At 53.8% G+C, this 27,184-nt stretch overlaps 1 protein-coding gene across 4 annotated transcripts in view; it reads right to left on the bottom strand.

Annotated features, from left to right (window-relative positions):
• The window catches only part of ARHGAP26 (Rho GTPase activating protein 26), a 120,735-nt gene that overhangs the window by 1,505 nt on the left and 92,046 nt on the right, over positions 1-27,184 (bottom strand). For 2 of the 4 annotated variants that reach the window (XM_084295145.1, XM_084295146.1), the window contains exons 20-22: positions 25,050-25,203; positions 5,483-5,593; positions 2,849-2,940 (exon numbers count right to left, since the gene is read on the bottom strand). In XM_084295145.1, the coding sequence (XP_084151271.1) occupies positions 2,849-2,940; positions 5,483-5,593; positions 25,050-25,203 (357 nt within the window). Of the gene's footprint in view, positions 1-2,848; positions 2,941-5,482; positions 5,594-6,657; positions 9,553-25,049; positions 25,204-27,184 lie in introns of those variants that run through there. The other 2 variants (XM_084295147.1, XM_084295148.1) reach the window with 2 other exon arrangements.

Below are 27,184 nucleotides of genomic sequence, written 5' to 3'. Positions count from 1 at the left end.
AAGGAGAACAAAGCGCGTTACCACACAGCCTGGCTCCACCGTGGGCTGTGCAGGATCTGTCCCGGCCGCCTGCCCCTCGTCCCTCCTGCCCGCAGCCTCTGGGCCCCCCCGGCCCTGCCCCAACCCAGTGTGCCCCAGGAAGGGCTGGGGACAGCAACGGAATGGGAGAGGGGTTGGGATTCTTATCCATGAATCAATGCAGTGACCAGTCTGCACCAGTATGGCAAAGTCCATCACCACTGGAGATGCCCGCAGAGGATTAGTACCATAACGTGGTGGCAATGTGGTAACAAAAAAGAGTCAAGCCACAGCAGACCAACTCGTTTTACTAGCAAGTGTCCTGGCTCCTAGGTTTACTCATCTCGGGGTTTTCTTTATGCCCCACGCCTGTACCCCTCTCACTCTCTTTGGGCTTTTATAACACCAAAGGCTAACGGCCAGCTCAGAGGAAATGCACCACCTCCTGCCTGCCACCAGGAAAGCCCCTGGAAAACCTTCTCCAAAATTCCTTTGGCTTCACAGTGCCCCTGCCAACGTCCACCAAGAGAAAAGAAATTGTAAATGGTCTGTGTGCATCTGAGCAAGCCCTCTGGTCGCAGCAAATGGCTTGGCAAAGTGCTTTAGCGGAAAGTCATGTGAGTTCCAGCGACTGCTCTCCCTTAAGGAATCGCTCATGTCCCCATTTATTCCTGCCTGGACACTGTCAGATAAAGCGGGGCACGCAAACAGGTAGGGAGCAGAATTTTATTCTCTATTACAAAATTAGGAAACGAATGCAATGCAGCTTCCCTACAGGCCAGCACAAAGCCTTCAGTACCTGTCGGCAGCGGGGGCTCACTGCTTCCGAACAGGGAGCTCTCCACGGCAGGGGCGCCTGCAGGCTGGGAGCAGCCCCTGCTGACCCCGTGGTGCCCTCACCGCCCCCAGTTGTGCCCAGGGACACCTCTCCCAGCAGCACTGCCACGGGGGCAGGCAGCGATAGGTGCCCGAGGGCTGCTGGAAGCCTGCGTCTCACAGAGCTACAGCTGGGAGACTCCAACACCTCAACGCTCGGTGTTAGGCACGGCGTGGGCACGGTGCGCCTCGTGGCACCTCACCTGCCCCGTCAGACTTAGATGCTGCCCTGCCACGTACAGCCTCAGGGAACCCTGAAGCCAAAATCCAGCTCTCTAAGTATTTCCGAGATCCATTCGCTGCCACTGGGTTTTGTAACCCCCTCCATCACAATAATATTCTGGCCGAGCTGTTTCGAACTCACTTCCCCCAGCTAACGTGAGCCCCGGCTACGCTGCTAAGTGATTAGAACATGCTGTATATTTTTTCCCCTGAATAATCCATTGATTTTTATCTAGCAAACACAATGTATTTAATTCAAACTTGTTCCCCTACTAGCTGCTCTAATTCCCACGGGCTCCCAAAGGGGAGACCATGTTTATTTATGAGATATCTATGGTGCTGCTTAGGAAAAGTATTTTCTTGAATTCGCATGTATTAATTCTCTTCCCTTTTCTGCCATGTTCTCAGATATATCCCAGGGCAAAAGCAGTGCATGGGGTAGCAGTTTCCCAAATGACAATGCTTAGCATATAAAAGCCAAGAACTACTTGGAAAGTAGCAAGAAGACTTTTCTTTACGTTGGGATTATATCTAAACCAGAACTTCTTGTCCATGGGGCACAGTCTCTTTCCCTTGATGCAGGAAACAGAAAGTCTATGCTCATTAACGTCGTCTCCAAAAACCTGACTAATCAGAGGCCACCTATTCCAATTCTCAGTATCCAGAGGAAAAAAACGCTCACTACTTTTCCATCTCCCGTACGAAACATCACAGCAACTGCATAGAATATTTCCGGTGCTGGTACTTGGAAACTGATCTCTCCTACCCCGAAAACTATCAGGGAACGGTTCCCTGGTAAACGCTGCTGTCAGTCAGCCACCTCGTGCTGGTACGTGGCACTTCAGGTCACAGCAGGCACTTCGTGCTTGTGAGCACAGCCTGGGACACCTCGGCGTGCCCTCCGTGCCACCGAGCCACCTCCACCCAGGTGGCAGAGCGGGCATCTCGGCTCGTCGGGGTCCTGTGCCCCACAGGGGACAGGAGGAGGCTCCCGCCCATTCACCCCCCTTCTACACATCTCCCCTAGGATGAATTAAATCACGGTCTTGAAAAAGTCGTTTTCACACTGAGCCTAAAAAAAGGACTGGATGGCCGGCTCTTTTCAGCACAGATATAAAAAGGAAGGCAAGATACACCCTGGATTTAACGCCTGTTTCAAGCATTTCTGCTTTCTTCTTTCATGGGACTTCTAGTGGTGGAAATGGGATAGTCATTAGGCACAGGATTGAAAGGAAACCCATGAACTTTGAGTACAAATTATTCCCTGGGTCGCAGGAGGAAAACCAATAATTTGCAAAACTCGGTGCTAAAATAACTAATAGCCAACTGGCGTTCTCTGCAGCTTTCTTCACGTTACTGTTAACACTGGCTCTGCAGTTTCTCACATCTCCATGAAATGAGAGATGCTGTCAGAGAACAAGTCCATTCGGAAACACGGGACAGCCTCCTGCTACCTGCTGCCCAGGCTGGCAGCCGCAGTCTCAGTGCTGGTGGACACGAGCCCGATGGCTTCCCGCAGCGCTTCTCCAGCCCAAAGGCTGCCAGCGAGGGGCAATGCCACTTTCATTAGAGGGACACGAACCTCACGGCATGTCACCAATGCCCCAGTTCACCCGCTGCCCTCCCACTGTGCCCTGCCCTTGCTCAGGGCTCAGCTCTGGCAGCCGGCCCCCCGGGACCCCAGCCCCAGAGCCGCCTGGCCCCGCTCCCCGGGGGCGCAGCGGGCACTCACCGTTGTCAAACACGGTGCCTGCCGTGAAGGAGAGCTCCGAGTCGTGTTCTGCCTTGCAGGCGTACAAAGCTCGCGCCTTCCTCAATGGCGAGCTGCAGAAAGAAAGCATTTACTGGCATTAAAACCGTACTCTGGTCAATACACAAAAGCTGCCCCTTCCTGCTCCTTGTAGGGTCCCCGGGCCCCTGCCCTCGAGGGTTCCAAGGTTGCCACAGGGAGGAGCAAGAAGGACCCCGTGGAGGTGAAGCTCCCCTCCAAGAGCTCCAGGCCTGGGGCAGGAGTACGTGGAGGGCTGGCAATGCTTCGTGGGTCCCTGCGGGGAGGTGAGGGCTGCCGGGCAGGCGCTGAGTGGAGGCAGGCAGCAGGGGCCATCAGCGACCCGCTGCAGACCAGACCAGGGAGCTGCCAAAGCCCAGCACTGCCAGAGAGCTCCTTGTCCAATTTCAGGAGGAAGAATTAGCACCTGGGGAAGGGTATTTCAAAATGGAAAAATAACTAAGTCCATGAAGAATTTGCTGTGCTTCTTTAGAGACTGAAGACAAAAAAGATTTAACAACCATTAGGCTCCACTGGGAAGGAGTCTGCGTGCCCACGCTGCGCAGGGGAGCGCCTCAGAGCCGACGGGGACAGAAGTGGAGGCCGATTGCTGGCGGGTGCAGGGGAGGAAGGAGCCCAGGAGTGCACCCGCACGGCAGAGCTGTCCCCATGCCCCGGTCCCCCCCTGTTCATCCCCGGCCAGTGTCCCAGCAGGGGGGGTGGCAGCTGAGACACCAGCAGCAGCTCCAGACCGCGCTGTCTGTCTGTCCGCAGCCAGAGCCGCGTTGGGCTGTTTGGCTGCAGCCCGCCCCAGCGAAGTGAGGGAAGTGCCCCCAGCACTGGCATAACCAGCAAGGCGCCACCATTCCCAGCCGGTGGTTTCGTGGTCTTTTCTCTTTCTGAGGACTACACAGCGCTCAGCTTTCTCAGGGTGGGCCCCGTATAACCAGCACACTCTCACCTCGTGGCGAAAGTGGTTCTTGCTCACACAGAAACCACAAACCAGGGGAGCTGCGAATGGTTTTGGTTTTGCTGTGAGCACAGCCCCTTAGTCGAGGCTTTTCCTATCTGAATTCCAGCCGCCTGATGCGAGCAGCAGCAAAACGCTTTGCAGCCTGGTATGGGCACCGCTGCCTAAACGAGGGGCCTGGGCTGCCTGGGAGGCTCTCCTCTCCTCTCCTCTTCTCCTGCATAGCATTTGTGGAGACCGTCAGGCAAAAAGCCATTTTCTGGCTTCCTACCTCACACTGTTCCAGTTAGTGTTTCTCCTCCCAAAGCCCCGTGCAGCACGCCGTGCCCCAGCCCCCTTCACCCGCTGCGCTCGGGGCTGACACTGGTGCTGCGCCCACGCCCTGCGCAGCCCTGCCGGGCTTGCAGGGACCGAGGAGCTGGGATCCTGGTGATGGCTCGTGTTGAGTTTTTGCCTCCAAGCATGGCACGCAGCCAGCAAAGCACTCAGAGGAGTATCACCCATGTGCCCCTGTGCGGTTTCGGGGATGATGAGCCTCTCTCCCCCAGAGGAAGAAGGCTGTTGGGATGATATTACACCGCTGTCGGGCTCTGCAGACGTGTACCAAAACACATAAATAACCCTGCCGAACAGGCAGACATTGTACAGGCAACGTGTATGGCTGTAGGTGTGGGGGAAGAGCTGGGTCTGTGCCTGCAATGCACAAACAGGTCTGACACGTCTCCCCACGAGAGGCTTTGCTGTGCCGTGCCAGGAGTGCAGCTGTGGGGACGAGGCAGCCCCTCGTTCTGCTGGGCCAGGGATGGGCTCAGGGGAAGGACACCCTGTCCGAGGGCACCACCCCGGCTTCCCCCATGTGAGCATCCCCGGTACCCGCAGCACAGGCACCAGGGAGCTGCTCGTGGTGCAGCTCCAGTGCCAGAAGCTCTGGGGCAGCGCACGTGGCAGCGAGCTGCACGCTGCAGGTGCAGGGCTCTCGCTGGTGAGTCCTCACCGCTGCTGCCCTGTGCGGTGCCAACCTGCTCCAGGGAACCCACCCCGGTCCACCCATGGCCTGCAGGACCAATCTGTTCCAGCAATGCCCCAGTGCCTGAGACATGGGCTAAATGCAGGCAAACGTCTGTGTTGCACCATATCCTTTACCTCCCTCACATTCCAGCTAAGAAAAAGAGAATGGCCAGAAAATGTGGTATCACGGCATTTTACAGACATCTGCACCTCCCGGCAGCAGCTGGGATGACAGTACCTCGCTTACCTGTTGTAGAGACGAACGAAGCGAGCTGCAGGGAGCTGACATGGCTGGGCAAAACCCACAGAAACCACAAGTGACTCCATTCACCGTCAGCATGACCTGCCAGTGCTGACTGCCGCCAGCCTGAGCATCGCACGGCCCAGGGCTGCATGTGCTGGCGGCACCCACCGGGGGCAAGCGGGTGCCACAGGGGTGCCAGGAGCCTCTCCTGGGGCAGGAGATGTTTGAAAGCTCCTCTCTTGCTGAATGCAGATAGCTGCACTAGGGGAGTTTGAGCAGGATGCAAAGGGGGAAGGGAAGTGAAGTGAGGGAAACCAAGTAAATTACACAGAAAATAGCAAAAGCAACAGAAAGCCAAGCAAATTCCGCAACAGACCTGATGGGGGATGAGTCGCTGGACGTAGAGGAGGTGGGCATAGGACTTGATGGCGCGGAGAACATGGGCCAGGACGGTGAGAGGGGTGACGTTGGGCTTGGATTCTGAGGGCTGCAAGACATAACCAGATACCTTATCAACGTGCAACCACAGAAACAAACAGCAACCGAGAGACAGTCAGACGACATCCGACGATAGCGAGTGCCTTGGGAATATTCAGAGCATGAGACACAGCTACGAAATGAAGTGCCAAGACCTTGGGAAACGTTTCAAGGCCAGATCTGCATTTCTCTGGACAACAAGAGCTGGATCTTCCAGTTAACCCCTGCTCCATCGCCACATCCAGGCGAGCCCGGCACCTCGCGTGCGGAGGGCTGTCGGGTTGCTCGCCACTGCTGCCTTCCCAGCACCTTACCTGCTTTGGTTTGATTCCCCACTGCTGCCAGAAAGGGCTGACTGCATTTCCATACCTGAATGAGGCCTGCGAGCAGCCTCCACGCTCCATTTTTATTTTGGTTGCTGCTGTGTCTGGCTCTAGAAGGTTCTTCTCTGGACCACCACCTGCAGTGCCAAGCACCGCTGCCTGTTTGCATGTCTGAGAGGGTCCCAGCTGCACCCCCTCAGCAATGAGCAAAGCCAAGGCAAGGACAACAAGGACAACCTGCCTTGAGGTGAGAGAAACCAGCTGCAGGGCACTGGCTGAAGGGGCTGTGTCTGTGCACACCCCCTGAGCACACTGGGGTGCACCCATCATGGGGAGCACCGGGACCCCGCTGTGAACCGGCTGCTTCTGCGGCCACATCACTGGCTCACGTCGAGGTGACCGGTGCTTCAGTGCTCCTGTGGTGCTTATAAAATGGCAGCACTGTAAAGGTTTAATTGCTTTGTTTTCGTGTTTTACATCAAGGAGCTCTCTTCCCCTCATCCAAACTGCTCTTGACGGTTAGCTCTAGGTTCTCCGCTTCCCCTTTAAGTTCCTGCCGTCAGCTGAAGTCAAATCAAGTTACTGGACTAGCAATTGCATGCAGAAGTCAAGTGAGAAAAGTCTGTTTCCTGCAAAACTGTTTTATTTAGGTCATTTTCAGGTTCACTGAAAAGCAATTATTGTACTAAAACACCAGTTTGAGTCTGATTCATCTTCTACCGTTTGTACGTTTTTCAACTCATCTGCATTCTCCATCTAATTCAGATCGTAAACTCTGTCCCCGATAAAACACCAGAAAAAAATTCTCAGCACTGCAAATGCCCTGGAAAAACAAGAAGTTTTGTGAAAGCAATCATGATTGATGCCTTCGGGCTCAGAGCGGGGTGGCACCCCGGGTCAGCAGGCCTGCGGCCCTGCGGGCAGCCCCCAGCCCAGCCCGTCTCTGTCCTCGTTCCCATCCCCGGGACAGATGAGCCAGGCTGAGGCCACCCGTGTGGCTCCTCCACCCAGACGCCTCCAAAACTTTAACAAAAAGATGAACTCTCTGTATAATGGGTGATGGGTTAGCCATAATCCTTCAGTAACTTTGAGATGCCACCAGCAGGAGGTCGCCGCTCCGGGGCCTGGCGGGCTCCCGGGCCTACCCGGAGCTGAAGGGACAACTCTGTCGGTTTGGCCCAACTCCTAGGGAGAAGGTGGCCGAGTCATAAATACCCCACCACAGCTGGCTCCGAGAGGACACTACAGAAGGTTACATTTTTGGCCTGAACTCCCCTGCAGTCCGTATCTGGTTAAGGGCAAACTCTTGGCTTCTCTGCTGCCTGCAGAAGCCGTGGCACCGAATCGAACAGAAAGCAACCGTGGAGCTACAGGCAACTCCTTTATTGCGTCGGAGGGTTACAGGTGTACAGACATACAGCAGTGCATCACAGCTTGCACCGAGGGTTGTCATACAATGGGCAGAATACTAGCAGGAATCCTCAAATAATTCACCTCCTATTTAGTGTTCACCCCGCTCCTCAGATCTAATCAACGTCCACATCATAATTATCAGCATTATATAATATATAACACAATCTTTTTGTATTTTTCTATCAAAATCATCAGTCCTAGAAAAATAGGTCATTACCTGCATAAGTTAAGCTTTAACAAAGCTGCTAGACATTTGTGTTTACCATTTAGGAAGCCTATTTCCAACTTTTAACAGAAGGAGGTGCTACAAAGACCACAGAGTTATCCCAAATCGCAGAAATTAACCCTTGATGTGCCAGTTCTTCCTGCTGCTTTTTCTTTCCAGCAGGCATAGTTGTCTGGCGATCTGTGACGATGTCCTACCTGCCCTTAACACAAGAAGTTATGTAGCACACAGGGCAGGTAATTTGGTTTTATTTTATCTGTGCACAAGCATGCTTCTGCCCTCTAATGGAGAGAGCATGTTAGATCCATTTGAAGACATGGAGGGCCCAGTTCCTCTGGGCATCAGGAACCAGAACATCTCTGTCACTGTTTGTATTGCATGAGGAGCCGGTATTTTGGAAGCCAAAGTCTGTTGGTTGTTAATACCTGTATGCAACGACTGCTGGCTCTATGCAGCCAAGCTACCGTGCAAGCCTCTCAGACGGTGCACGTCTGCAGTGCAAACGGAACGAGGACGTGTGGGGTTAGCACCTGGAAGCAGAGGGCCTGCCGGCTGTGCCCTTCATCACTCCATGGCTACTCACCATTCACGCAGCCTCCTCCATCCTGGTGATCCCAAAGAGCTCTTCAGAGGTGCCCGTGACCTGCTCCATACATGGACTTACCCTTCACAAGAGACACGGACCTCTCAGTCCCCAGCCCCTGCTTCAGCGAGGTTCCATCTTCAGGGCAGGATGAGTCCTAAGACAGCTTGGACGCCTCCAGCCGCCAGCTCCTCTTCTTGCCGGTGACAAACCCGTCAGGCAGACGTCCCCAAGGGACCACAAAGGCCCCAGGCAGGGCAAGACAGAGCAAGCAAACGCACAGCATAGCCTTTTCCACAGAGGAGCTTTGTCCATGGTTGGGAGGAGCCCTGGAGCAGGGTGGTGACACAGTGACCGAAACACAGCCAGGCTTATCCCCCTGTCGGCCACCAACACCAGCAGGTGGCCCTGCTCCGTGGGCAGTGGGATCCGGGTGCAAGAGGACCTCTCGCTGGGTGCAGACGCCGGGCAGCCTCCACCAGCGGCCCCCCCCCCCTCCTCGCTGCATGGTTGGAAGGGCACCCATCCAACTGCAGGGCCAATGGGACCACAAATTCCCAAGATGCGTTTTGAGATGAAATCATTTTAAAAGAATGCGGCTCTTGCTACTTGCAGAAGTCAGCTCTATCACAGCCTCACCAACTGCTCAGTCTACTCTGATTACGGTGCATAATGCAATCAAATGATTCTCAGTCAAATGAGAAGAGAATTACTTCTGCAGCGTTGCAGTAAGAACCTGGCTCTCAGGCCAGCCTTTATCTAAGAAGCTATCAATAATTTGCAGCAGGATTTTGGTAGCTTTGGGTTCTGGGTGGCAAAGAAAACACTCTCCATGCCCACCAAAACAACTGAGAGATACATTAAATAATGACATCATGCAGGTCCTTAAGTATGAAGATGATCCTGTTTCAGTCGGGTTACTCACAGACGAGATGGTCCCATGATGACTGAGCCACCTCTGCTCACCTCGTCATCTCCCTCTGTAAGTCTTTCCAGTGCGTTGCCTCAGGAAGGACAAATGGACTTCTCAGGATCCTGCCTGAGCTGGCCCTCCCGAGCGCCTACAGACCTCGTGTCTGTGATGAGCACCAAGGGCTTATCTCCTTCCAGTCAAACACTGGCATTTATTTTCAAAGATACTGCTCAAGTATCACCTTGCTGAGTTATGTGATTGCAAGGCCTAAGTCCTGTTTTGTTGGATGGAAGTAAGCGCACTCGAGTGATCAGACTAAAGAGGCCTCTGTATCTGGAGAACCATTTTCGTGTAGGGTCCAATTTCCTTTCTGTTTCTCATGGAAATAGCAGAGGTGGTGATGGACTTTTTGGAAATGTTGGCTGCTGCCTGTTGTCTGCCGAAAGCAAATGTCATCTGGACCTGTTTTTTCCCTTCTTATTATTCTTGAGGACTTTGCGAGGGGCTCTCCCTGTTGAGTGCATAGTGGGAAACAAAACAGAAAAAAAAACAGCTGAGAACCAAAAATACCAGAAGCAGGAAACAAAGAAATGGCTAAAATTAGAGTCTTCAAAGCAGCTTTAGCCAAGCAGAAGCAGCAGAGGGAACTCCATCAGTCAGTAGCCCACAACGTGCCGAGGCTTTCACCTTTCCTTCTGGCCCCTTTTGCAGCCCCACGAGGCGCAAGGTGGTGTGAGAAGCCCAGGGGGTGGCAGCAGGATGGAGGAGGTCCCCAGTGCCCCTCGGGCAGTCCCACTGCACCCGCAAACACGCAGGGATGAGTGGAACGAAGCCTCCTCCTCGCTTCCCGTGGCTGCGGCACATCTTGGCTTTCCGTTCCGAAGCTCAGCTTGTTGCCTGAGCATGCGAAAAACGCAGCACTCCTTGCTTCCAGATACTGCTCTGCTTTCCAGTCGCTGGACCTAAAGAGCTTCTTTTCTACCCCCTTCTCATTACCTCTCTTTTCTCCCCCGTTCTCAGCAGTCTGCCTGCCCAGACTGTCTCTGGCATTTTCTTTACACTTCTCAAGTCCTGCAGGCATTTACAGGGCTGAAGAATTCTTCTCAGCAGGGTTTCCAGACAGCTTTTGCTGCTTTGTTCTTTTGGCTGAGAGGACACCAGTTCCACTTAAAAAATGTTTACAACTTGTTTATTTTTGTGGAACTCAGGGCTATTTCTGGCACAGAACATCTAACATCTATGAATGGGCACAGTCTACCGATGAGCTAAAGCCCTTTGATGAAATCACCTCAAGAATAAACACAATATTCCCATCCTGACGTTACCGGTACCTGACTGCATGAAACTAAACCAAGAGCCACCCACCCCTCGATCTTCTTTTCCTATAAAACAAAGCTGCTCAATGTAAGGCTCTTCTCAAAGCTAACCAGAAAAAAAAAATATTACAGCATCATTTAATGCCAGGGCTCTTCAACTTGCTAACACAAGGCCAAGATTGCAGCTCCCTGGTGGACACGGCTCTGTTGCCTAAAAGAAATGGGAGGCAGCTTTGGGCAGAGAAGCTCATGAAGTTCATGCAGCGCTGCACATCCCAGCAAAGCGCGGATTGCAAAGCCAGATGGGCTTGAGCGAGCAGCTCCCCAGGCTCTGGTTGTACTGCAGGTTAGTGATGGCACCAAGCATGATCCTGTACATTACCATGAGCCCACAGGCTTCTGATTGATAGGATTCTTCCTCTCTTTGGTGCTTTAAATGCAAGAAAAATGATGCCAAAGCTCTCTCAGGATATTCTCTCAGGAGCTAGCTTGTTGTATAAATAACTCGGGTGCAAATCAATGAGACTCAGGGAAATAAGCAGCCAGAATACATTGTGGGCAACATCACTTGACCAAATAGGTCCAAAACAGTTCAGCTTCTTCAGCATGGACTTTTCCACATCTCAGTTTATTATTTCCTCTGTCTCGATGAGCACAGCTTATGTGATCTTCTTTACAGTAATCTGGAAGTGTCTCTCTGTAATCTTCAAGACACCCAGCACATCGGTTTGTCCTGTCACTTTGCTGCTTGCCTTATTTCCCATAGAGAGAATGCTATGGCTGCTGTAGGAACGTCATACAGCATCTAACAGCTTTTCCACTTGAATAAGAAGAGAGGTTGGGAAGAGTTCTGCTTTTGGGAAGGAGAGCTGGAGGTTTTGTTGTCCCACTTAACAGACGTTTCCATTTCCAAACACAGCTTACCCTCAGCGTTTCACAGTGATGCAATGACATTGCTGGTTTGGTGCAGCCTTCTGGCATGCAGCTTAGCGACTGATGCTACCGCTGGAGAAAGGTTGAGTGAATAAGCAAAGAATCAGCAATGGATGCATGTTCAGCATGACTAAGCGCAGGGAGGCACCGCGGGAGGAACCTGCTGGAGCAGGCGGACGCTGGCACAGCCCGTGGGAAGGTTTTATCCACAGCAGCGGGGTCCAGGCGGTGGGAGCACCGTGCTGGGTTGGTAAGGAGCAGCTCCTCAATGGGAGCCCAATTCCACATCCAAAAATCGGCAGTGCCACCAGCAAGTCACCAACCCACCCGTCACTGCTCCGATGGGAACGGGGAAGGCAGGGGACATGGGGAACGCACGGGTCCACACTAACACAGCTCCAGGGCCTTGGTGGCACCTAGCCCCCATCTGCATTCGCACAGAGGCTGCACTTTCTGCTCCACAAATAACCCCTCCCTGCTTCCTCCCCGCTCAGAAGGCTCTCAGCAGACCTCACAGTCAAGCCAGCAGATTTCACGTTGAACCAAGTGCGTTCAAACTGTGTTTGAGCTCTGAAGTATTAATAGAAAAATTGTGCTGTGCCAGTAGGAAGCCAAAGAGCAGTTTAGGAGGGAAGTGCTGGTAAATCAGGAGCCAGCATCATAGTCACATCTTTTCCACCACGCCACTGCTTCTAATTCATGAGGTAATTCTGCAAGTCTAGATGCATTAGTCACCAACAAATTGTACTCACACTTAAGGAGAACTCGACAGGCCTCCAGAAGCTCTCATTTTAATCTGGCATTCCATCCACTGCCATTTTACGTCCCCCAGGAAAGAAAATTCTCCCATCTGCCACCCCAGCTACCATAAGGGATTCTTGCAAAACGAAGGAAATTGAAGTCCCTGGGGGATCACAGCCCCCAGGTCAGTGCGCCACGACCTCCCAGCCTACTGACCAGCCTCAGCACCTCTGCGGGCAGTCGAGGTGAAGATGCCGCTTCTTCTCCCTTCCCATTAATCAAACACAGTGAAGACAAACACATGCAATTCACTGTTTTTTTGGTAGGCTGTTTCTGCACTTCCATTTGGGACATTTCACGTGCTCCCCCAGGTTCCCCTGAGGGATGCACCCACAGGAGGCAGAGGGGATTCTCCTCTCCTGCTGCTTCCATCCGTGATTTTCTACAGACAACAACAAAAGATGAACGGGGCACTCCTTCCCCTGGGATTTCCTTCCCTGCTGCCCGCCGAACCCAGCCGGGACCCCTCTGCCTCAGGATGCCCACGGCTGCTCCCAACCCGGCCGGCGGCCTCACGGCATGGCGCCGGGCGAGGAGGGGGAGCGATGCCAGCGCGCGGGGGCCGGCGAGTAATTGGCCGCGGTTCTTATGCTACCGATAATTTCCCAGCTTAGCACAGCCCTGTCAACGGTGTCTGCACATCGGCTTGTGCACGGCCAGAATGCAGCTGGACGGAAAGCGGGCGAGGGCCAATTAATCGGTGGGCAGGATCCCTTACGGCGGCAGAAAGGGCCGCGCTGATCGTGTTACCTCCGCTTCATGTCGAAGTGGCGGCCTTACGGCTCCGGCTAATTTATGAAGTTAATTAGGCACCAGGATCTTCTTTCAGAGGGAGACAGGATGTCTTTGTGACTGAGCAGCCCTGTTCCCCCCCCCTTGCCCTGGGGGGGAAATTGTCAGCTTTTTGCTGAGAAATCGGATCCCTCAGGAGGGGCACGGCCGCCCGCGGGGGTGGTCCCCATCCGCACCCCGCTCACGCAGCCCGGCCGCTGGCGATGGGGAGCGCGGGGAGCACGGGGAGCACGGGGCCGTTTTGTGCCTGTGTGGCACGGCTGGGAAGCGGCGCTGCCTCCAGAAAGCAGTCCCACATTCGTCAAAAGGCTTTTACAAGGGAAAGTCTAGGCTGCATCCTCGGTTTTGAATTGAATCTGCCGGCAGAAAGAGGAACCAAAGAATGCATTCAGCTGTGGGTTTTTTTAAAATATTTTGTCTCTAGTGACGTTTATAGGTGGCAGAGAGACCTAATTTACTGCCATTTTGCTTTCAGCTGGCTCAATAAAACTGTTGGCTAGGATCGTGCTTGTGAGACTCGGCCCAAAAGAAGCCCCAGCCCAGCACGAGCAGAGGCACTGGAGGCAGAGCCGAGCTGTGCAGGATGGACCCGGCTGGGCTGGGCAAGGGCTGCACGGCCGGGAGAGCAGCCCGTGCACCGGGACCCCGAAACATGAACCAGAGGGGAGAGGGAAGGAAGGCAGGAGAGGAAAAGGCGAAAAAGAAAGCAAGAAGATGAGTCTGAGATCTACCCATCAGCTCCTAACAGCACACACACTGTTCTGTTAGCTGCCCCGGGGAAGGCTTTGTTGTAGCATCTTTGATTCCTGCATCCATTTCCCCACAATGGCCTTAATGTATTTTCAAATACCGCTTTATTTGAAAGTGAAATTTCCATTAGCCAATATTTGTCTGAGGCAGTTTCTTTGAAGAAAATACAGCTATGCAGCTATCTCCACACTAATTATATGAATTAAGAAAGCAATGAAAGTGCAATGTCTGTATTTTCTTCCCCAGGCTTTCAAGAAAGCTGTCTTTTAAGCATATGTGATGCTGAAGTCAAAGGCACTTTTTTAGATCTCTTGGAGGGAGTTGTACAATTCTAATTTAATTCAGTTTGCGAGAAGCACCCTTAGATGTTCCCAGAGCAAATCACATAAACAGAGCAGTGCAGTTCAAAAGCAGAAACTTCTGAAAAGTCTCCTGGGAGGCAGCTCTGCAAAAAGCTGCAGAGAGCAGGAGGGAGGTTGGAAAGAGCTGCAGAGAGCCCTGGGGAGAGGAGCCTGTGAAGAGGCTGTCTGTCTGTCTGTCTGTCTGTCCATCTGCGAGGGCCCGCACGCCCTGCACAGGCAGTAACATCCCCAGGAGTAGGCTCCAGTTAACTCCAAAGCTGCGGATTCAAAGCAACCACATACTTCATTCCTGCTGAGAAAAGGAAGGTAGGCTTCTGCGTGCATTAGCGAGAAGGAGGCTTGACCTGACAGATCATCTTTGCTGTAATGGATGACCATGCAGAAAATATTTTGACGTATGACTGATGGTTCAGATGGGGCTAGCCACAAAACTGGAGACTTTCTTTGTAAGAATATTTGGCCAAATTTTCAAGTTCAATTTGTGGAAAGTTTCTAGTCCAGGAGCCAACTGAAAACTGAAAGAGCTAAAGCTTTGAAAAGTTGTTATGCCAAAGTCTTGGGCAAATGAAAAGCCCACACAGCAGAAAAACAGATAAACCATCCATCTTCGACCTTTTCCTCCTGCGAGCCCAAAGCAACAAGCCCACGGAGCAGAGATGCTGGGAAAGCTGGCGGCCTTTCAGCGCTGGACTTTTCCTCTCGACCAAGCAGCCGTAAATATCTCTCCTCAAACGAAAGTTTGTAATTTCCCTCTGCCCTCCCAAAACAAGATGACTGCTCTTGTGGCCTACAGGCATCTTTCTTTTACACGTATCTGAAAATACCTCATGGAAGCGCACAAATGCTTCTAAAATAAATCCAGGATTATTTAAACACAACATAGGAAAGAATTATGAAATACATACACATAAATATACATGTGTGCGTGTGAATTAGATATATGCAAGTCCTAAAACGTATTGCCATCAGCAACTGGGCCTCCCCCACATTTATCTGTGGAGCCTACTGAGTATACTGCTTGTATTTTTCATGAACTGGGTTTGAAGATGTTTGCCAGACCCTTGAATCACTGCAGCTTATGGAGCTCCTAACTGCAGGCAGAATCCGGGACTCCCAAGTCAAAGCTGCTTTGCGAAAAACACACAGACACCCTTATAACAGTCTGAACCAAAAAAAATAAATAAGTCATGAGATAGCTGGAATATTATGTCATCTGGAATAAGCCAAGCAGCAGACTGGGAACTTGAGGATCTGTTCTCAAGCAGAAACACCAGGAGATCCTGCTTGGAGCGGTGAACGAGCCCTGCTCCTCCCGAGGCCAGGCCGACCCCATGGCTGAGCCACGCAGCACCGTGCTCCTGGGGCCGCCTGCCCAAATCCCCTGCCCAACCCACAGACACGGGGTGGGCACAGGGCAGTGCTGCTGGCACCGGTGCAGCTGTGGAGGACGAAGCAGGGCGCACGGTGCTGCTGCTCAGCGGGGCTCCGTGCCAGCCCCGGCCGGGTCGGGGCCCACCCCGCGGTGCCGCCCGGTGAGCCTCCACGGAGACCTCGTCCCTAGCCTCGCTCTCCTCGTGCTGTAGTGCTTCCCATGACCCCAAACAGAAGGGAACCAATGCTCATTTGGGCTCACTTCACCCCAGACCCATACCAGATGCCGTACGTGTGCTTCTGCCATCCCGCCGGGTACCCGCAGGGCCAGGCAGTGCCCGCCTCGGAGAGCCTTCCTCCCCCAGCAGCTCATCTGCAGGGCCATGAGCAGCCTCCCACGGGCTCTTCCCCCATCCAGGAGCAGCGTGGTGGTACCTCACAACTCCGACAGAAGAGACACGAGCCGTGCCAGGAGGTGCTGAGGGAGGAGAGCTGCGATAATTAACAGCTTTTCACGATGAGCTACCATTGAATGCCAGGCTGGGGGAGAGCGGGTAAGCACACGGGCTCCTCAGGGACAGCTCTGCTTGGCTGAGAAGAAAATTGCTCAAACAAAAGCCCCAGAGATGCCATTCAGAGAGACGGTCCCCAAGTGGCTGACAGGAAGGCAGGATGAGGGTGGGACCCGCCCCGGTGCCTTCTGCACCTCCAGTTGCCATTATTCTTCGCGAATATAAACAACGGCAGCAGAAGAAAGCGGAGCCACAAAAGCCTCTGCAAAACAACTGCGAGCGAGCACGAGAGAGGAACTGCAGAGGTCACGCAGGTTAAGGGCTTGTTTCTCCCCCCCGGATGGAGGACGGACGGACGGACGGGCGGACACGGCACGGCAGCCGCCTGCCCCTGTCCCCGGGTGGCTGCCACCCTTGTGGTGTGTCCCCGGGCACGGGCAGTGACCCGCAGCCAGCCCCGAGCCAGCCCGTGCCCGCGGGGATGTGCGGGCGTTCCCCCTGCCAGCCCCTGCCCGTTTTGACCTCAATCTGTGTTTCCTTTTTTCATTTTGGAGCCATCGCGCAGCCTGCACCTCCTGACCTCTGCCCGTCCTTCTGAAGCAGCACGGGGTAATTAATATACGGAAAATGCAGCCTGAGATCACGAAGCGCGTTGGTTCCACGCTTTGCTTACATTGTTTGACCGAAGGGATTATTTCAGAAATATTCTGACCTGTCTGCCTGACCCGAGAAACAAAGAAGGAAACCGAAGCTCAGAACTTCCCGGCTGGTCGCTGCTCCGAGGCTCAGCCTCTCCCACGGCCCCACACTGCAGCACTGGGGGCACGGGGAGCTCCCCCCCAACCTCAGAGGGCTTTGAGAAGCACAAGAGGAGCAAACAACCCAGAGGCACTCAGCAGCACGTGCACCTTTCTGCCCACCTGCAGGCAGCAGGATGAGCACAGCTTCCAGTGCCCAAGCGCTGCGAGGTCCCCGACACCCGACAGCGTCCCACCTCCAGCACAGGACAGCACTGCTGAGAAAGGCCCGCTGGGCTTTAACCTGTGCAAATTTGACCTGCAGGTCTGAAATGGGAAATAAAATCCCGTAGTGGTGTTTCCAGAGCGGAGGTTTGCAGCTCGGAGCCCAGGGCTACCGGGGCTTTGCAGCGAATGCAGGATCTGTTTGTACAGTCGCAGCAGGAGGCTGCAGGAGGTAGTGCAGAGGGTGGAAAAGGGGAAGAGGCCTTCGATGTGGATGTTCTTGATGGCTCCCAAAGCCCTAAGAGGATCAGGACACGCTGACCAGGGCAGCACCACCCTGCACAGAGCCCTGGACCTCCCCGTGCCGCTGCCCCTGGGGGCCTGCGTGCAAACCTGTGGGGCACGACCCTCTCAGCACATGTTTTGCTCACTATTACCCCGAGCAGAAGCACCCAGCTGACAGGGATGTCAAATCTTTTTGCCAAGTCAGCCAGATACTATCTGATGAGCACACCGTCGCTACCAACCATCGTCATTCCCTTTCCAAAGGTGTGAAAATGCCGCAGTGACTAACGCGCATCTCCCGAGCAAGACCGGCCGGTTTCGCTGCACCCCGGCGACTCACCCGACACCCGTGTGGGGATTAGTGACTTCGGTGACTTCAGACATTTTCCTAGCCTGAAACCGAACACCCCGAGCAGCTGCCATTCCAGCACCAGTGTAGTAGGGGTGGGATTGCGTTTGGGCTGCAGGTTGCAGCGCAGCACGCAGGGCATGGGGAAGAGCTGCTGCTAGCCTTTTTTTGGCCAGCTAGGCACCCGATGTAGCATACCCCCCTTATCTGTAAAAAAAAAACCAAAAAAAAAACAACAACAAACGAAACTAAAACGCAGCTGAGCACGCTAAGAGCCTCAGCAGGGAAGGCAGAAATGACAGCATTTGTGGCAGCAGCGGACAGACGTGAGGACTGTCACCCCTAACCACGGGTTACCGCTGCACCCACGGGAAATATCTGCTGTGACAGGCCTGCCCCGGCTCACAAACCTTTTAAGGCTCTGTGGTTTATCGGAAATAACCCCATTCTCGTGGGCAGTTTTCTCCCACCTCACGCCTTCGGCTGGCTCAGAGGCAGGGCTCCGGGGCCGTGGCGCTCGCTCAGCCCTCGCACACAGCCCCTGCTCCACGGCCTCGTCAGGCGCTGCTCGGAAAACGAAACAGCCCTGGCTCACAGCTCCTCTGCTGCGAAGGAAATAAAAGCTGTAAAGAGTTCCCGGGCATTCACAGCCGGCGAGTACCTCCCCGTGCTCTCTGCGCGCCTTCTGGGGGGTCCTGCCACAAATAAAGGCAGGCTCTCCTCGCTGCCAGCTTCACACGGCATCCTGAAAACGAGTTTTCCTCCTCGGAGCAGTGCCGGCCTCCGCTGCCCTTCACACCTGGCTGGTCTCAGTGCTGGCAGCGGGGTGGCACAGCTCCCAGGGGAGGCAGGATTTGTTCTGACAATAGCTTGACTAATGAAGCACAGCACAGAACGAGTTCACTTCTCTCCTGTTACTGACATCTTCACAAAAGTTAAAACTAATCCAACCCCCCCCAGCCCCTATTTTTGCTGCCTTCTGCCCAAGCGGAGCTGCTGAATAAGGCTGCGTCACGTTTATGTGGTTATTTTTCAGAGTGGAAAAAGTGACTTCAATTCAGCAAGGACCCAGCAGCATTTACAGATCCATTTACTTCTTGGGTGTTTTTGCTTATGTGTGTTACAAGTGGTAATTGCGAAGCTGTTTGCATTGTTAGGAGGTTATTTATTCCTGCACGTCCCACCTTACGCCCTTCAATACACCCATGATGCTCCTGGCTCTCAGGCCTTTCGTTTTTGGGAAGGGAAGGAGAAATGTAGTTCAAGTTTTAACTGGGACGCCTAATGAAGATTTATTCTGGTCTTGTAAATCAGAAGCACATGGGAGTAGCTTCTCCTCCTTACACTGACTGGGCTATTTTTTTCATGACCACTGGACCTCAGATCTGCTCCTCATTTCTTTCCATATCCACGGAGGGCAAGAAATCGCCATACTTGGTCAATCAGAAAATAAAATAAAATGCAAACAGACACGTGACGACTAAATCCAAGTTTCCCAAAGCTATCATCTCCCTAAGGCCGGAGTCCCCAGGGCAATGAAGGTATGGGATTGCTCGGCCACCGCACCTCCCCAGGGCACGCTCCTACGGGGCCCTAACGCAGGAACTCATCCGCACGCCCTGCTCAGCCCAACCCCACGGACAGCAGCTCTGTTGGGGAAACCACCCCAGGAGAAACCCCAGTGCCCTGAATGACCCTTAGAGACCTCAAAAACCCGCTGCCCGTAGGTCCTTTAGAAACAAGCGAGCGAGAAAATAAGCACAATTATTCCATTTTGAGGGCACAGCAGACTACGCTTCCTTCATCAAGTAATTTTTCTTTCAACGTTCATTATTTTTGGCTTGGTTCGCACGTAAAAAGCCGATTCCAGGAGCAATTGGTAAAGGCCTTGATATTGTGAAGGGAGCTCTGTAATTATCACCCCGACACAAACCGAGTGCACGCAGACAGGCACGCGAACCCTAGAAGGGATGTGAAAGGTGCCAAGCCCTGAACTCCAAAGCTGAGGAGCAAGGCAGCAGCTGCAAAGTGCTCACAAAGCCCCCCTTTGGCTGTGTGGGACAGCCACCCCTGGGGGACAGCCACCCCTGGGGGACAGCCCCAGCACGGATCCCCTGAGGGAAAGCACGAAGGATTCACGGATGCCCTGCCTGGGCACGAGGGCCTCGAGGCAACTCCAATTCTGGCGTTTCCTTGTGCGTGCAGCCAAGTTCCCAGCCCAGGGGATCCCGTCCCGTGCCCTGCTGTGCAAATGCCTTCTCAGGTTTTTCGACAAGCAAAGCAAAGCCAGGAGGATCCTCCTGCGGGCAGGGCTGAGCCTCCTGAGGCAGAGGCAAGGAGGCTGCTGGCTGTGCCTCCCCCGAGCTCCGTGCCTGGTATTTTTGGAGCCATCCCCGCACGCAACCGGCAGCGCCGTCCCGCCCCACAGAAAAATGTGTATTTTTGCGCCTGCTCTGCGCAGGTAAAACCTCCTGCCACACCTCCTGCGACTCCCCCCGGCTCTAATCGCCGCAGTTCCTGCTCGTCAGGCTTCCTGGCTTCCCCCAGGCTCTCCCCAGGGCCCCCAGTCCCACGCTCAGCCTCCACCCTCACCCGCCAGCAGCCCCAGCCGCAGCCTCTGCTCCCTGTGTGGGGGTCCTAAGCCAAGGGGGCTTCTCCAGGGCTCTCCCGATTCACCAGGCAGCATTTTTGAGCAGCCAGCCTTGCTTTGGAGACCTCGTGTCTGGCTGCTGCAGCCGGGCTCGCCCTGCGCTGCCATGCCAGCAGACAGGGGGCCGGCGTGGGAGGGATGCCCAGCGCGGCCGAGGCGCGTGAGGACAGCCTCTCCCTGCCCCCCCGCCAGAAATGGCTGGAGCTGCGGTGTCCCTCCGAAAGGACAGCCTCACAGAGCTGCTAAAATTAGCCCTGAGATTGAATTGCCCTGTCACCACTCGGAGAGCCGGGGAGCCACGTGCTGCTTGCGGTGCTCCAAGGAGAGCACCGGGCACGGCATGGCATGGCATGGCACAGCATGGCACGGCATGGCACGGCATGGTCCCCCCGGGGCTGGGGATGAAGCAGGGGCACTGCTGCAGTGGCTGTGGGATGCCTGGGGCCAGGGCGAGCACCACCTGGGCTAGCTGCGAGTTCCTGGTGCTCTCCCACCTGCTCCAACCATCCTGCGTGCTTGGGATGCAAATCTCCCCTTCTGAGAGAAGGCAGAAGGCTCCTGGACATCGTTTGCATGCTCCTACTTCTGAGCAGGCCGACGACTTCATGCAGTCGTGATGCAAAAATCCAGCCCATCTAGTTACAGGGCGAAAAGTCACCTGGCCTCACCCCACCTTCACCACTGTCACGCACAAGAAGAAATTAGGATGAGAGAGCAGACCGAAACCCTCACTGTTCCATTCAGCGCACATCTCCGGTGTGCATCACCAGGCCACCAGAGCAAGGTGCTGGCTTTTAAGGATTTAAAAATAAAAAAACGTTCTTAAGTCTTATGTACTCTGTGATCACACAGTGTTTGAAAACTTTCCCCGTTTCAGCTGAAGCATCTATCCGTGCTAGAAATACAGGCTTTTCTGGCTTTTGTTTTGTCATGTTTCCTAAGGAAGAAGTTCTCTGCAATGGCGAGGGTAAAGAAAATCAGTGCCTATTTAAAAGAATTTTTTTCAAATCCCCATGTGGGGCGTTGGTGGCAGCAGACAGCCAGCTCTGGTCCCTCGTGCCCGCGGCCGCAGCGACAGCTCCTGGCAGGGGACAGCAGCCCTGCTGACTCACCAGAACAACTCCCGCCCAGAGCAGTTTTTCCATAAAAATAAAACCAGCCCTAATAAATAAACGCATTCCCATCGTAAAACCCTGATTGGTGCCTGGGAAGGAAGAGCCTTCGCCCTGCAGCAAAACAATTTCCCTCCTGGCTCGCGATGGAGGGCCAGGACTGAGGAAGGCAAACCTGGAAACGAGCGAGTTCCCCCGGCCGAAGGACGGCGGTGGCACGCAGAGCGCGTCCCATGCGGGCTGCTCGCACAGCGCCCGGCACGGCCACCCGGCCCTGCTCACGTGCAGAGATCCAGGAGAGCAGCCGGAGCTGGGAGGGACCCCTGGGAGGATCTGAGGAGCAGGATTTGGGCTCGGCCCCGCGCAGAGCAGAGCTGAGCTACGCACCAGCATCTGCCGGAGAGCCGAGAAGCTTTGGAGACAAAGCTCAAACTTCTCTGCTTCCACAGACGGCATTCAAAACTTCAAGCACCACACACTGTAAGGTCACAGGGTGTATCGAATGTACCGGTGCTCACTGCAGCAAAACAAAAGCAAGGCATCCCCCAAACCTGCCGCCTTAATGTCTTTGCTCCAGCAAGCCTTGCGCTGAGATCAGCAGGAGCTTCACAGCCTTACTTTGACACAAACACAGGCAGCTCAGTGAGCAGCTCGAACTTCCAACCAACGCAGCCTCTCCTGGCAGCACCCCGAGAGCTTATGCAGACACTGAGTTGGGTGCCCACCACGACGACACGAGGGCCAGAGATGTCAGTGACCAAAGGCACCAACCCCATCCATCTCCCAGCGGCAGAACAGAGCAAAAGGCCCTGGTGCACGATGGCCTGCATGGAAGTGTCTGTTCCACTGGTGACTTCAGACACCAAAAAAAAAAAAAAGAAGGAATTAAATTCTGGTCTGGGTGAGTTTTTAATTTTCTGACCTTTGCTGTTGTCACTTTAGGGAAGGAAGCACCAAATCCAGGATTCCTTTTTTACTGGTACTCTCAAAGAGTGCCTTGTTCAGAAAGAAATCCTTTTTTCTTTAAGGAAGGAAAGCGGGGCTTCCCGGCCTGCTCACACCTGGAATTTTACAGCTCCTCAGCTGCAGGGCTTGAATTCTTGAATTCTGCCAGCTCCGCGAGCTGCTGCAGCCGTGGGCCGGGCAGCTCCTCCTGAGCGGGTCCCGAGATGGGACAGCCCTGGCCCACAGCCAAAATCTTACAGAAAATGGTGAAGAATGCAGGAAAAAAACCAAACTCCTGAAGCTGGGCTCAACGAGGGGTCTCACGGGACTGGCAGAGGGTTTGGCAGGGTTTTTGAAGGGGCGCGGAGAGCGAGGCACCCTGACACGCTCCCAACTCCTCATTGTGGGCCCGGTAATTACAGGGGAGCACTGGAAACCCTCGCACGGCAGTAACAGATAATAGCAGCCGACTCCAGCGTACAGAGCTGCCCAAGGCTTTGCAAAGCCGAAATTTCTCAGCTGGTTAAAGAAACAGGGACGGCTTTATGCAGGCATTATTTGTGCAGCGCCGCAGGGCAGCAGCGACAACGCCGCCGGGACACTGGCACCATTCAGGCCATGCGCCCCGACCCCGAGAGCGCAGCCCGTGCACAGCCACAGCTCCTGCCCAGACAGCACTCCTCCTCCTCTTCCTCCTCCTCTTCCTCCTCCTCGCCTCTGCCCATCAGCACCCGCACGGGGCAGAGGAGCCCTGAACCTCCATGGGCTGGGCACGGGGATCAGCGCTGCCACCGCTCCGACCGCGGCTGGGAGTGACTCCGGTGACCGCCCCAAGCAGAGCAGGGTAACCCCAACCATCACCAACCCACAGCCCTGGTGTGGAACCAAACCCACTCGCACCAAGCCCTTACTTGTCTGAAAATGTGTGCTCCGAGCACGCCCGGCAGCCCCCCTGCACACGCTGCTCCCCCCGGTGCCCCCCAGACGCCGCGTGGGGGCTGAGCCCCATCAGCTGGCTCGAGCCGGCTGCAAATACACACGTGGAAACGATCTGGGTGTTTAACCACCCCAGCACTGCAGAGGAAATACAGCAATCAAATTTTCATGGGACTACAAATTAGGTTAAAAGCAAATATTTAAAGACAAACTAATGCGTTTCAGCAAACATTAAAACCCAGCAGCACAGATAAGTATGGGAACAGCATGGGCTCGTGCGGAGCAGACGCAGGCTGATGGGTAAGCAGGCACAGAGGCTGAAGAGACATCTATACATAGCATTAAGGGAAAATAAAATGAAGTCAAACACTTCATTTCTCATCGAAAGATTGGATTACAGACATTTGAGTTACATAATTGGGGTCACAGAGAAGAAAACATTTGCTTTGAGGTATTCACTTTAGACTTACTTTTTAACCTTTAGCTCGACCTTGACTAAAAGCTTGCACATTTGTGTGTGTGTAATCACTGGATGTAAGGGAAAATGCTCAATGCCACAAACGTTGCCAGAGGCAGGAGTGCTGCCAGGGCTCCCCTGCTAGGCACCGCTTCACTTTGCACAAGTGTCAAGGCCCCTTATGGGCGGCAAGCAAATGGTTCTGCTCCAGTCTGCTCCAGTAGCTCTGGGTGACAGCAGGACGCCTCCGCTCCCCAGAGCCCCACACGGCCTGAACTGGTTCATTCTGCTGTGCTTCTTTACGACTTTCTTTAAAAAATAAGTTATTAGGAAGAGCAACTCTTGGAATTTGAAAAACTGCAGATTTGGCAAATGATTCTTTAAAGTCACAACAAGACAAGTCAAATAATTTTCTTCCCTCGGAGGACAAATAAACTAAAAACATCCTGCTGGGGGCAACGGCATGTGACCGACCTCCAGGGCTTCCACCAGCAGCACGGGCACGAGACCCGCACATCCCAACTCAGTTCAGGGCACACAACTCACGGCCTGACCGTGGCTCCTGCCCTGCGGGCCCTGCCGTGTGGGCTCGGCTTACACGAGGTCGGCTGGGTTTGCACGCAGGGTTTTAGGGGCAGCAGTGTGATGGGAAAGAGATGGAGCTGGTGGGCGAAAGCCAGAGCCCTTCTCCGCCCGGGCACTGCCAACGTGCACCTACCTTCGCCTGTCCCAGCGCCGTGGGGATGAGCCCCCCCTGAGGGGCACGGGCACTGCACCCCGGACCCCGGACCCCGAATCCATCCCCTGCCATCAACCAGAGGGACCACGGCCAGGGTCACCGGCCCACCCGGCACCGGCAGCGTGTCTGCTCTTGGCGTGTGCGGGAGGGGAGGGAGGTTCTGTGGGAAAATGCATCGGGGCCCAGCAGGGCCGCGGCAGGAAGGAAATTCCCCGCAGCAGAGCGGCCACTGGTGCGAGGGCTCGGCTGTGTCAAGTCCAGGGGACTTCATAAATAACTCGGCCGTCCCCGGGGAGTCATTGCTAAGGTCGCTATTTTTTCCCTTGAACTTTCCAGATGAAGGAAGCAATAGCAGAAGCAATGGCACAGATTTGGCTGGAGATCAACTGTACTGACAACAGTCATAGGATTTAACTCAGAAGAAAAGTCCTTTGTGTTTGCTGGAGTTATCTCCAGATGGGTCAAGCAGTTCAAACAGCAACGCGGAGCCCTGCTTGAAAAATATCCCGCGTGCTCAAAATAACCCGGGCTGAGCTCACCAGCAGACCCAGCCCGCAGCCACTAATCCCACCACTTAGGCAGAGTTAAAAATGCAGGACACATGCTAGGCGCCCATTAAAAATTAAAACGTTAAATTGTTTTCTTCCACAAACTGCTGGGATTCAGAGTAAGAAACAGCCCTGATTAAAGATTAAGGACGGAGAGCCTATAAAACACTAATTACTACCGTACTTACAGTGAATTTGGCCTGTTGGGTTTAATTACTTCTAGTTCGAGATCACTTGAGTTCAGGTTGGGCTGGGGAGAGCTGTTGGAGTTGAGGAAGCTGTTTGCATTTGAAGATACGACGGATTCCAGGCTGGAGTTGATGATACTGTTCCTGTTCTCTTCTGAAAAACACCGAAACCCAAGGACCATCAGACACCACACATAGCTGCTATTGCTTAAAAAAGAGCGTACAGCTGCGAAGGCATATGGCATCCTATTAATAATCCCTGCCCTACTGGAAGCAGGGCACTGTCCCACCAGATCCCCAGCAGCAGGCAGCTAGCTTACGGCCACATTTTCTGTGTTTTACATCCATATACAATTATTACACCACTTCTTTTTTTTTATTGATGCAAATACATTTTAAATGACTGATATTTTAAGGAATTCTTTTCTCTTAAGGCATTAATATCTTACATTCCCAAAGACTTCCAAAGTGCTACATACCCTGAAAAAAATTAGAATGCAAACTATATACAGGAACAAATGTCTCTGTGACTGAAATCAGCAACTACAGGGCCGAACGTTTGTGTGAGAGGGTAGGATAACATTTCGGAAGGAGGAAAGGACAGATCACCCAGTTACAGTTTATCTCAGCACAGCAATGCTTCAGCCTAGGACGTGACAATAACTACTCTCAGCCTTCTCTGGCTGTGCCCAGCATCCCAGCACAGCCTTGTCACAGACAGGGCTGAGGATGAAGGGGAAGAGCTCTCCTCTCCATTTCATGCTCTGAGCGCTCCCAGCTCCAGCCCTGTGGCTCAGCCCCGGCTCTGCACCAGCCCTGATGCAGCACTGCATGGACAGCGGCTGCACCGTGCCCACCAACACGGGGACACCTCCCTGCAGACTGCCTGGGGGTTCCCTGGAGTTTCTCGTTCCTGTCATCATGCTCTGCTACGAGATCTTATCTGTGTAACTTCAGCACCGAGGTGTGGAAACACTACGCACCCCAAACCAACCTCCGCAGCACGGGTCCCCTCCTCAGCTCTGCGCTGAACTACCCCAAATCACATTAACTCCTTTTCATAAGGTGCCTTTTCCATACAAGCAGCGATTGTAGTTGTAATTGGGAGAAGCAATGATCATCACTGAAGGCAGGGAAAGCAGCTCTGTCGCAGAGAACTGCTCCTTTCCTGAAAGACAGGCACCTGCTGGGAAGCACACCGAGCGCTACCTTCACGAGAAATCGTCCAGAGAAATTATTTTTCCTGTGCGCACCAATATGATCAAATTGCTACTGAAGAACACGAAGGAATAAAGAACTCCTCATTCTTAATCCCTTCAAATTATACGTATATATACGTCTGCTTGCATTAGAAGGCCAGCATGCAATACTCATCTACATCCTGTGCATGTTTAAAGAAGGATAAACAGCAAGAGGAAGCCCTGAGCTATGCGGAGGGTTAAGCCTGAGCAGAGAGAAACCCCTCAGGTCTCTGTGCAATAGCCTGGAAGCTGTGCTGCCTCGGGGACAGGGGAACATGGCATTGTGTAAGCCCTTTGCCACCGTTTCAAAGAAAAAAGATTACAAGAGCCAAAGGTTCGTGGGTGCCAGGGCAAGGAGCAAAGTCTAACGCTCCTCGTCACGCTCGCTCCCCGGGGTCACCGAGTTCTCCTGGTTCCTGGGCAAAATCAGAGCGCTTGCGGGCAGCAAGAGGGCCCAAGCTCAGCCCAGGTGATCTTCCAAAGCTTACACAAAGCCAAGGGTGTGATATTCATGTCTACAGATGTAAACAGGTTCCTGAAATTGCATGTCATTAATCTTGATCTCCAACAAGCTGACAGGGGAGCAGGTATCTCCAACACTTCTCTGTCCCCTCCGCTGTTCCCGTGATGCACCCAGCTGGATTTTTTTCCAGGCTGCCACCGTCTGTGGCGTTAAAGGAAAACACAGACGACCTCTCCAGCGATGAGTCACACAGCGGATCGAACAACGAGCCGTGCTTTCCCTAAACCACGTCAGAAAGGCTCACAAACAAGAGAGATTTCCCCAGAGTGCTGAATTTAAAGATATTTATTGGCCCACGGTTCCCGGGCAGCTCCAGCAGCAGGTATGGGAAGGCTGTGCAGGTGGAGGAGCCCAGCTCGTGGAGCTCCCTG

Source organism: Netta rufina (assembly GCF_964035555.1).
Source record: "Netta rufina genome assembly, chromosome: 14".
NCBI lineage: Eukaryota > Metazoa > Chordata > Aves > Anseriformes > Anatidae > Netta > Netta rufina.
The sequence above is the reverse complement of the archived record's forward strand: the minus strand, read 5'-3'. Positions and strand labels throughout refer to the sequence as shown.